The sequence below is a fragment of the Ochotona princeps genome, chromosome 2, assembly GCF_030435755.1.
Source record: "Ochotona princeps isolate mOchPri1 chromosome 2, mOchPri1.hap1, whole genome shotgun sequence".
Lineage (NCBI taxonomy): Eukaryota > Metazoa > Chordata > Mammalia > Lagomorpha > Ochotonidae > Ochotona > Ochotona princeps.
In genome coordinates, this window is record NC_080833.1 from 45,647,594 (window position 1) to 45,662,466 (window position 14,873).

Consider the following 14,873-nt stretch of genomic DNA (forward strand, 5'->3'; position numbering starts at 1 on the left):
TGGGACCACACAGACCCTGCAGGATACGGGGTTGGCACTGCTTTCCCTGTGGGCTCAGCTCAGTGCAATCAGCTAAAAGTGAGCCTACTCCAGGCCATCCTTTGTAATCCATACTCTTTGCCCCACTACACAAGATGGCACCTGGCATGGCACTGCTGGACCACTGGAGCTGCTGGCTTTCAGTTCTAGGGAACACGCAGACCCTGCAAGATGTGAAGCTGGTGCTGCCCTCCACATGGAATCAGAAACAAACCCACTGTTGGCCATCCACTAAACTCCACACTAATTGCCCCACCACACAAGAGGGCACCCAGTCTACGAGCTATGAGTCCCATCCTGCCATTGGCCCGCCCCCTGAAGCCTACAGTTCTTTCTCTGCTTTGTTTCTGGGCCAAACTATTCAGCTAGATTGGCAGGTCTCAGACTGCATTCACCTCCTGAGCTCTCTGCATGAACCCAAACCTCCCACCTGGCTGCCATAAGAGCTAAGCTGTGGCCACCTCTGGACCCGCAGCTGTCATTGGTGTCAGGATTGCCACTTGCCAGCTGCTGGTGGGTTTTTTTGTTCACTGCAACACTACCAAAATAGATTTTATCATTCTTTCTGTTTTCAGAAGAGGAAACTTAAACCCCACCCAAACTCAAAGAGTCATAACATGTAGAGGGAAGACCATAAGTCCAGTATTTGACTCCACATTCTCAATCACTAAATATCATCTCCTCCAATGGATGTCCCAGTGAAAAACAAACAGAACATGAGTAGCCCAGACTATAACAGAAGTCATTGAAAAAGGTAGCCATGAGAGTATACAGAAGAGAGGAGCTCCCCCTCCCCAGATGGCTGACCAACTATGACACAAGTCACAGTAAGAGAAGAGCATGGCTATGGAAGATACGAAAGTAAGGGGTTGAGATTTCTCATTCTGATAAGTCATATACTCCTAGTGTCACACATGTTAATTTTATATGTTTTCTCCAATTTAATCCTTTTAGTAGCTCTATGGCACCATTCACAGATGATCAAATATCTTATAATAATACTGTTCTTAAGTAGCAGCATATGTTCAGGAAACCAGATTTTTTGATTCCTAATGCTTTCCTTTTCTCTACAAGCCACTTCACATCCAAAGGAATACTAAACATAATGAAATAAAAGATGAAGGCGAAGGAACTTATGGGTGGTTTTGGGGTGACATTTTTTGAAACTTTGTTAGCCTGTGCTGGTGGCTCCATGCCCCAGTTCTTCTATAGGGTAGACACTGATATGGAGAACATGTGATGGAGAAGCTACAGTACTCCTTTGTGCCTGGCATTATAACCTGTAAAATAAAATGTTACTGTTTCACCTGTAATCTGAGGTTATGAAGGAACCAGAGGAACCATGTATTAATTTGGAATGATTTTTTTAAAAAAAGTTTTTTGCCTTTTACTAACACAACCTTGTGGTTAGACTGTTAATTAACTGATGGCTACTTTAAAATCATGAAATGAAGTGGTGCCTGCTTTTGATGATTTTATAATTCAGGCAGGGAGGTGACATTTAAGATAAAGAAAGAATAACAAAAATAAGCTGAATTTGAGTCTCAGCCTGGAAACCAGCTAAGTCTATTCTGCTAGTCAACCAATATTCAATGAGTCACTATTACATCTACATGGTTCATCCCGCATACACACCCCAGCGTGACATATTCTGTCCACATCGAGTTGCCTCTAGTTGCTGAACATACCTGTCTCTATACATTGTATGTAGCATCTCTCTGCTTATAATATCCTTACAACCAATGTCCTTTCACAGACTCTCATATTACTTCAAAATACTGATACAGGGCTGAAATTGCTGCACATGGAGTCTGGTTGTTGCCTGCAACAACCCTGGTTTGAGTCATGGGTGCTCTACTTCCAATCCGTCTCAGTACTAATGTGCCTAGAAAAGTACCAGAAAATGACCCAAATCATTTGGCCGCAGCCACCTACATGGGACACCTAGCTGGAGTTTCAAACTTTTGGATTCAGCCTGGCTGTTATGGCCATCTAGGCAGTGACCCAGTGGATGGAAGATGTCAGTCTCTCTGTCTCCATTTCTCTCTCCCTCTCTTCCTTTCTCTCTCTTAAACTCCACCTTTTAAATAAAATATATAAATCTTTAAAAGGTAAAATCTGATGCTGATTATTTTTTCTGTCACTTCTGCAATCTATTCTCCACTTAGTAGCCAGATGATGCCTTTAAAAATAGAGTAAAATTTTTTTATCAATATGGCTTTCGACTCTACAGAAGCCCCCTGTTGTTTAAATAATAATAATTTATAGTATAATTATTAAATGCCTCATGCTTATGATCGCAATCTTGTCTACCTCTCTGAGGTCATCCTCTATTATTCTCTTCCTTATTCATCACAATCTAAACACACTGGCACCCTTTTGTTTTGCAAGGATACTATGTTCTCTCCTACCATGAGGACATTGCAAGTACTCTGCCTGCTGCTGGTAATGCTTTCTATGTAGTCAGTCATGAGGTCTCCCTTTGTGTGCTCTTTAACAAGTTCTTTTCCAATAGCTTTCCTTTCTATTTCCAGATACCCAAACAGGCTGCCTTATGCCCTTGCTAATGGTAATAGCTGTAGTCTGAAATAGTATTTTATCACTTTATAAATATATTTCTGTATCTAGCTCTGGGATCTTGTATATTCTTGGCCCTAGGTGATGTCTGACACACCATAAGCTCACAGTTAACTACTAGTTTTATTTCCTCAGGTCATGCTCTGATGCTCACAGAAGGACTATTAGATGGACAGGTAAATGATTACATTTTATTGAATACTTCCTCTTTCCTAGGCACTGGTCTCAAAGGTAAAAATCTAATAATATACAAAGTCTTTGAACTCAGGATCTCAGAGTCTAGAATAATAAGAAAATAAGAAGGTTGAGTAGATGTTATCTATTGAAGCATTAATAATTACAATAAGAATAAAATAGGATTATGTCTGAACTAAACTTGTCTTTGGAAAGAACAGAAAATACAAGTTATTATCTTGGAAGTTAACTTTAATCAAATATTAAGATATTACATGATATAATATCATTACTCATGCATTTATCTTTCTTACCAACTGAAATGAATATTTCATGGGGGTAGTGAGTTTGTTTCATTGCTTACTGACCATCAGTATGTAGAACAATGGCTGGCACATAATTGGAACTGATATGAATGAATGAGTGAATGAAAGAAAACAGGGATCTTGCTTTACATGGAAGAGTCTGGCAGAGGACCACTCCATACACAGAAAAAAGTATTTCTGCTTGGACACTGTATTAGATATGCAAATGAATGCAAAATGTAAGAACAATCTTGAAATGCTTTCTGTAGTTACATAAAAGTCCACAGAAGATGATAGTATTCTATCCCTCTATCTTCCCATCATTCTGTTTTTCTGTCATTCCATTGGTCTATCATTTACTCAGTCATTAAATAATCATTACTTGTATGTGTGCTGTATGATAGGTTCAGGGAAAGCACAAGTGAAAGACATAAATGATCCTTCTCTCATAAAGTTTGCGGGTTGATGAATATCTTCAAAAATTCTTTAGGGTAGAAAATTTCTGACTGAGATACAGAGTGTAACTAAAATCTTACAATACAGTACTGAGTTCACATCGTGAATAATCCCTAAGTAACCTTATAGTTTTTGGACAAATCATGAAAATCTGTGGTCCTTGGTTTTTAATCTACAAAATAAGAACATTAATGTTACTCTCCTAAGAAGATCATGGACTATAATTCTAACAGATGTTAAAGGGCTAGTCAATGTCCAGTTTGTGTCCATACTCAGATAATAATTTCCACTCCATCTTATTGAATATAACCATATTTAAAACTAGTCTTCAATGAAGGGAGTATTTGATCTGGCACTAAAATGTTCTCCTCCCATATCCCAGTACCTGGAATTAAAGCCCTGACCCAGCTTCCTATTTCAGTTTCCTACTAATGCACTTCTTGGGAGACAGTGAAAATAACTCACCTCACTGAGTTCCTCCTACCTACTTGGGAGATAGACTGAATTCTCAGCTCCTGATTGCAGCCTGTTTCAAGTCAACTGCTGTGTGTGCTTGAGGAATTGATCAATAGCTAGAAGCTTTCTATGTCTTTCCTTCTGCCTCTGTTTTTATGCCTCTCAAGATATATATATATATATATATATATATATATATATATATATATATCTGACCCTAATATATAAGACCCTAAGTCTGCAACTTGTGATTGTCTGATTTCTTCTTCAACAATGACTTTCTTCATGTTATTGTTTGTCACTGACAGGAAGAAAAACTAGGCTCCACCCCCTTGCCTGGCCTATTTTGCATAAATATTTCTGCACACAGAAAATGAAATGCTGAGGTAGGTGTTCAACACTTTACATGAGAATATCCAGACATGAACTACAGAGCAAGGCTGGAGTCCATTGAACTTTGCCCTTTCTTGCCACACCAGAAGAGCCCATTGAACTCTTCAGTAGAGCAGCCTGGGCTGGAGGCTGAGAGGCTGTGTCCTGGAGCCAGGCTGACCAAGTCAAGCTCTGGTGCTGATGATCCAGCTACAGTGTTCTGAACTACTTAACTTTACTCTGTGTAGTCAGAGTGTCCACAGATCACTCCATGGGGGCTGTGGTTATAGGATTTAGAATGTGAGAGTAGGACCAAGCAGGGTAGCCTAGCGGTCAATGTCCTTCCTTGCCTTGCATGCACCAGGATCCCCTATGGGCACCAGTTCTAATCCCAATGGTCCCACTTCCCATCCAGCTCCCTGCTTGTGGCCTGGGAAAGCAGTTGAGAACGGCCCAAAGCCTTGGGACCCTGCATCCACATGGGAGACCTGGAAGAGGCTCTAGACCCCTGATGTCGAATTGGAGCAGCTCCGGCCATTGGGACTGCTTGGGGAATGAATTAATGGATGGAAGATCTTCCTCTCTGTATATCTGACTTTCCAATAAAAATAAAATAAATCTTTTTTAAAAAGTAAAATGTGATGGTGTATGTCAGTGCAAAGCACAAAGCTATGTCCACAGAAGGTGTCCAATAAATAGAAACTCTGTGCAAATTTTTGAAGGAAGAATATTTGAAAACATATAAGATGAGAAAATATTATTAGTAAAACCAATATCCCTTTAAATAAGTAGCCATGTTGTTTCCCCTGAAGTTTGATTAGAAATGGACAGTAAGAGGTTACTACTGGAGGGGCTCACCTAGAAGCCACCTGAATGTTCTGGATCAAAAACTCTATAGAACATAGTTTTCCCAAAATTCCCTGTCTTCATTTCCCTACAGAGTGATTCAATTTAGCATACTCTGATTTCTGTACCTTCAAAAAATAGCCAAGAAGAGGTTATTTTGTTTTGAGTCAGTCATATTATACATATACCTGTCTAAATTACCAGGCATACAGCACTGGGGAAGAACACTATGGCTGTAATTTTAAAACTAGTCTGAAGATATTCTATTATATAAGCACATAAGCACAATGACAGGCTTTTGTTTGCTGCTGATATGAAAGAGAAAAAAAAACTGCTGAAGACCTTTAAGGAAAATCTTATTTTGGCCTTATACTGAGTGCCGGTTATTTGGCAAACATTTCACATGTGTTAAAATATTCAACACAATGGAAACAGCAAATAACTTAGAAGCTATCCTATCTTCCTCTCTTTTTCTCACATCTCAAGCCTGTTCTCTGAGCGGCAGTTGCTGGTCTTTTTCCAAATTAAATTTCAAGTCCAGGTCAGGTTACTTAACCTTGCAATGGCTACATTTCCTCCACTATAAAACAGAATAAATCACTGGCTTCTTGGTCTTGCAGTAAATGGAATCTCATCTCTGTATTTAGAATAGACATTGTGAGAATGGGCTGCTATTTTTGTTGTTGTTATTGATGTTGCTATGGTTTCCCTGCTTTCTTCCCGATTCCTATTTTCCTGTGTAATTTATTATTTGCACAGCTTCCAGAATGATCATAAAATAAATGCTAGCTTATTTCACTTCTTAGTTTTAAACTCTGATAGTTTTTTGATGCACTTAGCATAAACTCCAAATTCTTTCCATGACATTTATAATTCGCTGCTACCCTTCCTCTGACTGTGTATGGGCATAGTCTTCTCCTGCCTAGTTCCCTGGACCTATGGGAATTTACAGCAGTCATTTCTGCTCCAGTATAGGCCTTCCTGTCTGAACCAAACCTGTATTAAACAGTTCTCAACCCAAACGTCACCATTTTGGAAGATTTGGAGTCACCATAAAATTGATTTCATTTCTAACCCCCTAGTGATTACTCTAATTCAATTTTTTTCATGGCATTTACTGCTATTCAAATAAAGTCTACAAATGCACTTATTTGGCCATACTGGAGGAGATGTTACCGTTATTTTACTTGAATGCCTGTACCCCCCTGGAAGGAATTTGTGTTTCTCACAGTGTATGGGGTAAAAATATGAGACCTACAAATACATAACTATATTGTACTACAAGAATGAGACAAGAATGAGGCCATTCAGAAAATTTATGAGAAGGTTTGTGTTAGCTTTTATTGGCTATCATCAAAATGAAAAAACATAGGGATGAATATTTGACACAATGATTAAGATGTTGCTTAGGGCACCAACATTTTGTACAGACAAGCGTAGGTATGAGACCCATTTCTGTTCTTTATTCCAGCTTCCTGCTGAGGTACACCTGGGAGATAGCAGGGACAGCTCAAGGTGAGTCCTTAACCCCATGTGGGAAGTCTGGATTGATGGCTGGGTTCCTAGTTTCAGCCTGGCTCAGCTCAGGTTGTTGTGGTTATTTGGGAAGATAAAAATTGTATGTGGAAGACATGTCTGTTTATCTGTCTTTTTCTGTCTGTGTTTTTGCCTTTAAAGCAAATAAAAATAGACAATTTTTTATTATTATGTAAAGATTTATTCATTTTAAAGGCTGAGGAACATAGAAAAGGAGAGAAAGACAGAGAATCTCTATCCACTGGTTCATTCTCTGTGTGGTCTCAATGGCCAGATGTTGCTGAGTCAAAGGCAGGAGGTCTCCCCCAGGAAGGGCGGGCTCAGGAACTTGTTCCATTCTCTACTACCTTCCCAGGTAATTAGCCATTTAGCCAGCTTGGTTTGCATGAAAGAATGATTGCAAGAAATAATCTCCAAAGAGACATTTCATTGTTGGAAACCAAAGTGATATTAATATTTCTGAGATATTAATATTAATTAATATTTCTGAGATACAAGAGGTAGGAGACCAAGGGTTAAATAAACCAAGAATTTGAGCTTCTGTGGACTCTGTTCATACATTTTATTTTACTTGGCCTTCAGGATAACACAATAAAGTAAGTGCAATTATTGTGTTCATTTTACAGATGACCTGGATCAGAACCTTGAGCTGTTAACTGATGTGTTATAGGTATGGAGGAAAGGTTTGAACCAAGATTAATTAGGCTGAAAGAGCTGCACTTGTTTCACTGTGCAATGTTGCTTCTCAGATATATCAAATGCAGAAACCTAGAAATTAAAAGATGGCTCTTTTAGGTGCACTGGGTTCATTACAAACTGATTACTCTATTCCACTATAGAAATAGAGTTGGAATACAGTATCTCTTCTTTAATTAATCTTGGCTGAAAGCAATGAGGTTTTTAATTTAGAGAGGACTCTCCCTTGCACATTTTAAGAGCTGTCATATAATGAAAGGATAAAGGTAATATTTGGATTAATGAATAGTGAATTTAGGACAGGTGGTTAGAAGTTTTTAGTTGTGCAGTCATCTTTGTTTCCAATTCATTTGATGAGCTTTAAAACAAATGCATAAGCAAATAAATATGTCTCTGTGTAAGTGCATGTAAGGCATATTGTCTGCTTTGTATACTGTGTTATTCTCCACTTGATCTCAGCCAAAAGGTCAAGCAGCGATGTATACTGTGTTATTCTCAATGTGTCTAAAAAATGTATAATTGTTTGACAGGGTAAAAGTCACAAAATCAGTCAAGATAAATTGATAGCCTTGGATAACACAGACAACTCCAGAAGAAAAAAACTTGTAAGTACAGCTTTTATTCAAATAGCTGTCAGGGAAATAAAAATAAAAATCACATTGAGCTTCCACCTAACTTCAGTGAGATGGGCCTACATTCAGAACTCTAATAACAGCACCTGTGGTTGAAAAAAAGGTTCCTACACTATTGGCTGGAATGTAGACTAGTACAATAACTACTGAAGTCAGTATGGAGAAAGCTATGACAACTGCAAGTTCATCCCACTTCTAGGAATTTATCCAAAATAAATGAAATCTACATATGAGAAAGTAACCTGAAGCCTTATATTTATAGCAGCACAATCTGCAATAACAAACATATGGAAACAACCTAGAGGACTGTCCAAAAAGGAATGGATAAAGAAATTGTGATACATCTGCTCCATCGAATACTATTCAGCCATTAAAAAGAATGAAATTCTAACATTTGCAACATAATGGTCTCAATGGAGACTATTGTGCTCAGTGAAATAAGCCAATCTCAAAAGGACAAATACCATATATCCTCTCTGATCTAAGGCAACCTCTATGAAAAATACAAGGTTAACAGATATATAGGTAAACATGCATATACCTATATTGCCATAGAAGAGCTGTATAGTGAAGACTAGGATACTAAGAAGTAAAGATACATTGCTGTGTGCACCTCTACTGAATGAAAATACTGCCAATGAGACTGTTCAATGTACCCTTTACAATATGATATACCATTTTCTACTGCTGCTGATACCTACAATACCATGATACACTTACATAGCATAATGTTAGACTTGTATCTGTGGCCGAAGGTCCATGCTAATGTCATGATACAGGAGACAATAGTTGGAGTAGGGAATGGGGAAGGAGGAAAGGGAAGTAGAGGTGGGAAATCCATATATCTACAAAATCATGTCATGTCATGGAAAACAATAATTTAAAGAAATTAGAATACTTGTCATATAGTTCAGGCACAATAAATATGTGTTGGATGAAATACGTCAACTCCAAAGAGAAACCTAGTCTTTCCCAGTATTGAGCTCCTCATCAATATATTTTTGAAGCCTAACAGTCCGGACATAGGTCTTTGTTCTTCTATGAGAATGCATAATCACTAAGTAAGCATTACTGAGCATTTTCTAGATGCCAAACACTTCATTAAACATTTACAGAGATAACAAGAGACCATTTACAACCTTTGCTTCATTTCATCCTCACTGCAATGGAATGAATTAGGGACTATTGATGCCTCTTTTATAAAAGCAGATACTGAAGTTTACAGAGGTTCAGGCATTTGTCCAAGGCCTTAAGTCATAGGGCTTAAATCCAAACCCCAGGCCTTCATCAATTCTGTTGCATGGTGTAGGAACTTCAGGTAATCACCTGGTCCCTGTGTAGGAACAAGGTACTACATGTTTGACTTCCAAAATAATGTTTGCATTATACATAACTACAATGAATTAGAAAATGTATTTCCCACAAAGTGCCAGTTTCCATGGAAGTGTTACCTAAGACTGTTGCACATAATTATAATTTATTTGTACATACAAATCTATTGACAAGGTCCAGATTATATTATGGCACTAAATATACTTCAGGATTCAACCCCAACTTTCATTTTTCCAAAATGGAATACTTTCCTTCTGTTTATTTTCTCATATTTATTATTCCTTCCATACTTTCAATCATGTTCTGTCTCTTTCTGTAATGTCCATTAGTTCACTGATTTATTTGTCCATCCATCTCTCTAACCCTCCATCCCTCCACTGCGGTGCATCATTGTGTCAGCATTATGCTTCTTTCTGGCAATAACACCCTGCCTTAATTCACCATACAGCATAACAAAGGAGCAAATGAGAAACCCAGTCTAATTCCTACTGATCTTATAATGCTACAGCTACAGTTATTTTACCTTCCAGGATGTTACTCTCAAGAACCATAATCTCCATCTCTGTTGATTTCCACTTTCATAGTACTATGGCTCTTACTGTAATTTATATTCAATGAAATCCTAGTTCAGAAGAGGTGTGTATTTTAGAGCCAGGATGAAAGGACAAAATAGTCAAACTTACCTTCTTAAATTCATTAAATGATACCACACTAGAGACTAATCACTGTCTCCCTTCAGGTATAACCACAGCCAGTTTGTCCCTCATGTTGTAAGAAATTGTTAAAATGGCAAATAAACCATCTTTGTGTAGATTTATATTGCCTGATAAATGCTATGCAGTTAGAAATTGTAATCATAGTGCACTCATTCTCAGACTAAGGTATTCACAATAGGACAGCATCAAGGCTGAGTCAGAGTTCAGCAAAAATACATTTTTCAATCTGATGTTCACAGCTGTATGTTCTTTTCTTTCAGTCATATATGTACACAAAATATGCCCCCAGTGACCTACCCAGTGCTGTCATTTTACTTTCAAACAGACTATTGTACTAGAAGTTATGGGAGTACATGAATTATGTCTAGCATCATGCAGCTTCTTGCTGAACAAGAGTATATCACCAACTCCTTGGGGCAAAAGATCCTCTGACGTCATTTTTATTTGTTCTCACCATTTCATTCCTGTACTTTCTATATTCCTACTCTAGTTCACAATTGACTTCCACAAATTAGACATGTTTCTTCACACTTCTTGGCTCTGCATTTGGTGTGCCATCCCATGATATCCAACAAACACTCATCTTTAATGCTTGTTTTAAATGTCTCCTCTTTAGTGATGTGTTATTGGTGCCCCTAAACTTTACCCCATCCTGGCTCCCTGCTCTCCACTCCCATAGGCTTGGCAAATAGGACATTAGCAAATGTGACACCAAAAGTTTGAAAGGTGCTTCTGCAGTTAAACTTGTCTCTTTTTGCCTTCTGTGACTGCTAGAAAAACATTCCTGGGTTGCCTTGCTGGAGGATGAGCGAATGATGCAAGTCATTTCGAACCAAGGCAATCCTAGATCAGCTAACTGCAAGTTAATCCCTGGATATATGAGCGACCACATTCCACTTTAGGGTAACTGTCCAGATGGTCCATAGATGACTACAAACATATGAGCAAGCTTAGGAGACTCCAGCCCCACAGCTGTATCCCTCAAACTCCAATCACACACTGTTGACTTCTTGTGTTGTTCCTCAAGTTGCATGAATGCAGCCACAGAAAACAGATGCTCTGTTAAAGACTTCCCTAATCATTCAAAGGAGTGATTGCTTCCTCACGAATGCAACCTCTGAGTCTTGAACCTTCTTTTATTACAAAAGTCAACAGATTTTACTATGATAAACATTTGATAAGTGAACCAGTAACATGATTATTTGTGAGCTTTGATCTCTTTCTAAAGCTAACCTTCTTGAGGATAGGAACATCTTTGTGAGGCAGACCATACATAGAGTCAAAGAGTTCGGGCATGTCTAGAATGGGATCATGACTTGGAGAGTAGAAAACTTTGAGTTCAAATGTCAAGCTGTGAAGGTCAGAAGCAACAACCTTAAAATCTTTGTGAGGCCACCAAATGAGGAAATCCATTTAAAGTAGCCAGTTCAACACGTGCCACATTGCAGGGCTCAGTGAATATATTATTTGGTTGAATGAATTAATGAAATTTTCCTTTCATGGAAAAATTTTTACAATGAATTCATCAAAACTGGGATATCCTTAATCCAGTTGTCAAATCTTAACATCACAGATGTTCATTTTTAGCCTTTAATTCGATTAATGACTAAGGAGACTGATGTTCCAACTTTCTGAAACTAACCACGTAGTAAAACAGAAAATGTACCTTAGAGGACTATCCTTATGAACTAATGTTCTCCCAGCTGTTAAATGCAAGTTATTTATCTTTCATTTAAACAAAAGTTGCAATTTGTTGCGTATGAAATATTTGTCCTGTGAGAACCTACACAAGAGAGATACACCTGGCTTGTAATGACTACCAGATCCTGAGCAGATTAAATAGGCTGGTTGATGAGTGACTTTCCTACACAATGAAGCAACGTGTACTCACCTCTCTGGAGGCCAGGAGCCTTCTTTCACAGCCACTGTAAAAACAAGAGACAGAGTGAACAGGGGGCATTGGCAGAAGGCTGGCTAAAGCGAATGATGAATATGGGATGACTGAGACCCTGAGACAAGTGTGGGATGACAGCTTCCATGTGTCCCTGGCATCTGTATTCAACCACGGCATACTGTTATCTTCCAGTTCCTGCTCGTTCCACTTGCCCATGCTTTATGGAGGTTATTTGTGGATAGAATCTCTCGCACTACACTTTGACCACCTTAAGGACTGTTACCTTAGTTGTTCAGCAAACAGAATACCCAAATTTAAATACCTGGTGAGTTGGAGAGCTAGGATCTGCAAAATTCATTTTATTACAAAAAGCTTTGTGCTATGTTCTCTAATAACCAATTCCCTTTCACAGTGGTGGTTTGAATCCTGAACTATTTAATATTGGTAAAAATGGGACTTAGTATTCTCTGATATGAAGGTGGCTACATTATCAGCTATACTTAAAAGAGCTCTGCCTCTGTAGAGTGTTCTTTCAAGATAAGAACTTGTAACCATGGTCCACAAGTTGTGGTTCAGGCACTATTAACAGCAGCATCCCCTGCAGTTAGTTAAAAGGCAAAATTGTTGGCTTCCAGCCCATATCAACTAAGTTAGAACCTGAGAATGTGACTCAATGATCTGTATTTTAATCACTCCTCTAGGTAGGTATAATGCATGTTCAAGTTTAAGAATCACTGAGTAGGAAAAATTCAACCACAAGGTCTCCTGAAACAGTTGAATGAACAATCAAAGATTGCTTTAGCTCTCTCAGTGTACCATCTGCTGGCACTGAGAGTCACAGTCACACTGCTTAGCACAGTGCTACATAGCACCCCAAAGTGTGTGTTCACCTCGTAGTTCGTTAGTGTGAACATCAGCAAAGACGTTTAAGATATCAGTAAGATCAGACTGCAACAGGAGCAGTGAGGGATAGGAAGGTGTTTAAACAGCACAAAAAGAAAAAAATGTAATAGCAAATGGCTTCCCCAAATGCTTCAGTTCCTGGAAAGGACCAGAGACATCATGGGCAGGGGATTTCAAGTCATTACTGACGGCAGACAGGGGAGGCATGAGGTCAGCCTGGGAAGAATCGTAGGTCAAGTTCATATTGACCTTTTCCCTTTTCAGCCCACCCTTCCTTCTCCTGCCTGGATCGTATCAAGTGCACAGGTTTTACAGGAAACATAAAGGCTCTCGGCCTCCCTGCTCAGTGACTTGACCTTTTCTTCCTCTTGGACAGATTCCCAGTGATCAAACGCAGCATTCCTGGGGGAAGCTGGCTTGCCCAGGAGTGATAAGGAGCCCTTCCATGCAGGTTTGTCATTCATGGGCCAGCTGCCATGGCCTCTGCGTGAGACAAGCAGTGATGGACATCCAGTGCTCTAGAAGACTCACCTGGGAGTCCTGGCAGAAAGCAAGGGACATGGGGGATGCAGGCATGTTGAGCTGATGCATTTCCCTTACCTTCAGTTGGGATCTTGGAAAGAGAGGCTGCCTGCCTCTGGAAAACCAAAAGGCTCACCACAGGGGGCTTCAGAGGCTTTGGGGGAGGAGGACCCAGGGACTCCATTGAAGGCAGCGGCTTTTTGGGGGGCAGTCCATGATGCCTGACATTTGGCTGTTTTTCTGAGCAGAGACAGAAAAAAAATGTGATTATTATCTCCATTCCCAGCAAATTGAGAGGAACTGGTTTTCTTGCACTACTAGTCTCATTCCCCTTCACACTCTTCTCCAGCCAGCAACCAGAGCTCCCTGATCCAGACACAGACCCGCTCGTATCCCTCTTTCTGTTGCCTGGGACTTTCTTAGAATGATACCTTCATGCTAACATCTAACATCCCACTTCCCTGATCTTCAGCCCCAATCTCTTAGCCTGAAAAAGCTTTCATAGCTTCAAGACTTGGTTCATGCCATTCTTGATTCTCAAGGCTGTGTTCCAGTGAAACCTCTCTTAAGAAATTTTTCTTGATTTTTTTTAAACCAAAATCAAGGCCAGAATTAAGCATTCCTCATCTGGTCTTTTTATTGCACATTCTTAAAATCTCTACATCAAATTGAGGAAACTGATCTAGCTTCCCAATGTATATGGCCAGGGACTGTGTATAATGGATCTCTGAGCCTTAAGCATAGAAGAGGGACTATGACTAATTGCCCAAAGAATTTTAAAACATGTACAACTTTCAGATAATATGGGAACTATATAAAGGAAAAAGAATTCACATCTGCTTCCAGAGCACACAGATAATTCAAGAATGAGCAAATGCTGGGCAGCTGTGAATTTTGTGCCTGAGGCTTATGAGGACAGTCTCAATTTTTCAACTTTTCTCCTTCTGTGCTCATAAATGTAACTTCAACAGAAATTCCATTATCATATGTAAAAATAATATTTCTTACTCTGAAAATACCACCTAATATGATATGACCCAAGTGCTTTGATTTTTTCTTAAATTTACATAATACAGTAGGTGACTTCATGGGCCCTCCATACTAAAACTTTAGAAGTGGACATATCTCTGTGAGCTGTCCTTCCGCTGTCACTATGAGTTGGGGCTAAGGTAACGGGGAGCTTCTTTTCTGCCCAGTAAGCTCTATACCCATAAATTTGGGGCCAAAATTCCTCTTAATCTTTTAGGCTGTAACTAGAAGTCACAATGTTGTAAGTGTAAGTTTTACCAAACTACACAGAAGCACAGGAAAGTGAACCACCACTACTAATTAGGCTCGCAGTTTTTACCAGTTATTGTGTGAAAAGGCTTACATGGAATATTTCAATAGTCAATCTGGTAGCAATCTGTCCTTCTTT

General features: G+C 39.1%; 1 protein-coding gene across 1 annotated transcript in view; it reads right to left on the reverse strand.

Moving 5' to 3' along the window:
- The window catches only part of FYB2 (FYN binding protein 2), a 103,039-nt gene that overhangs the window by 52,683 nt on the left and 35,483 nt on the right, over window positions 1-14,873 (reverse strand). The window contains exons 3-4 of the mRNA XM_058680832.1: window positions 13,535-13,696; window positions 12,029-12,062 (exon numbers count right to left, since the gene is read on the reverse strand). Of these exons, the coding sequence (XP_058536815.1) occupies window positions 12,029-12,062; window positions 13,535-13,696 (196 nt within the window). The remainder of the gene's footprint in view (window positions 1-12,028; window positions 12,063-13,534; window positions 13,697-14,873) is intronic.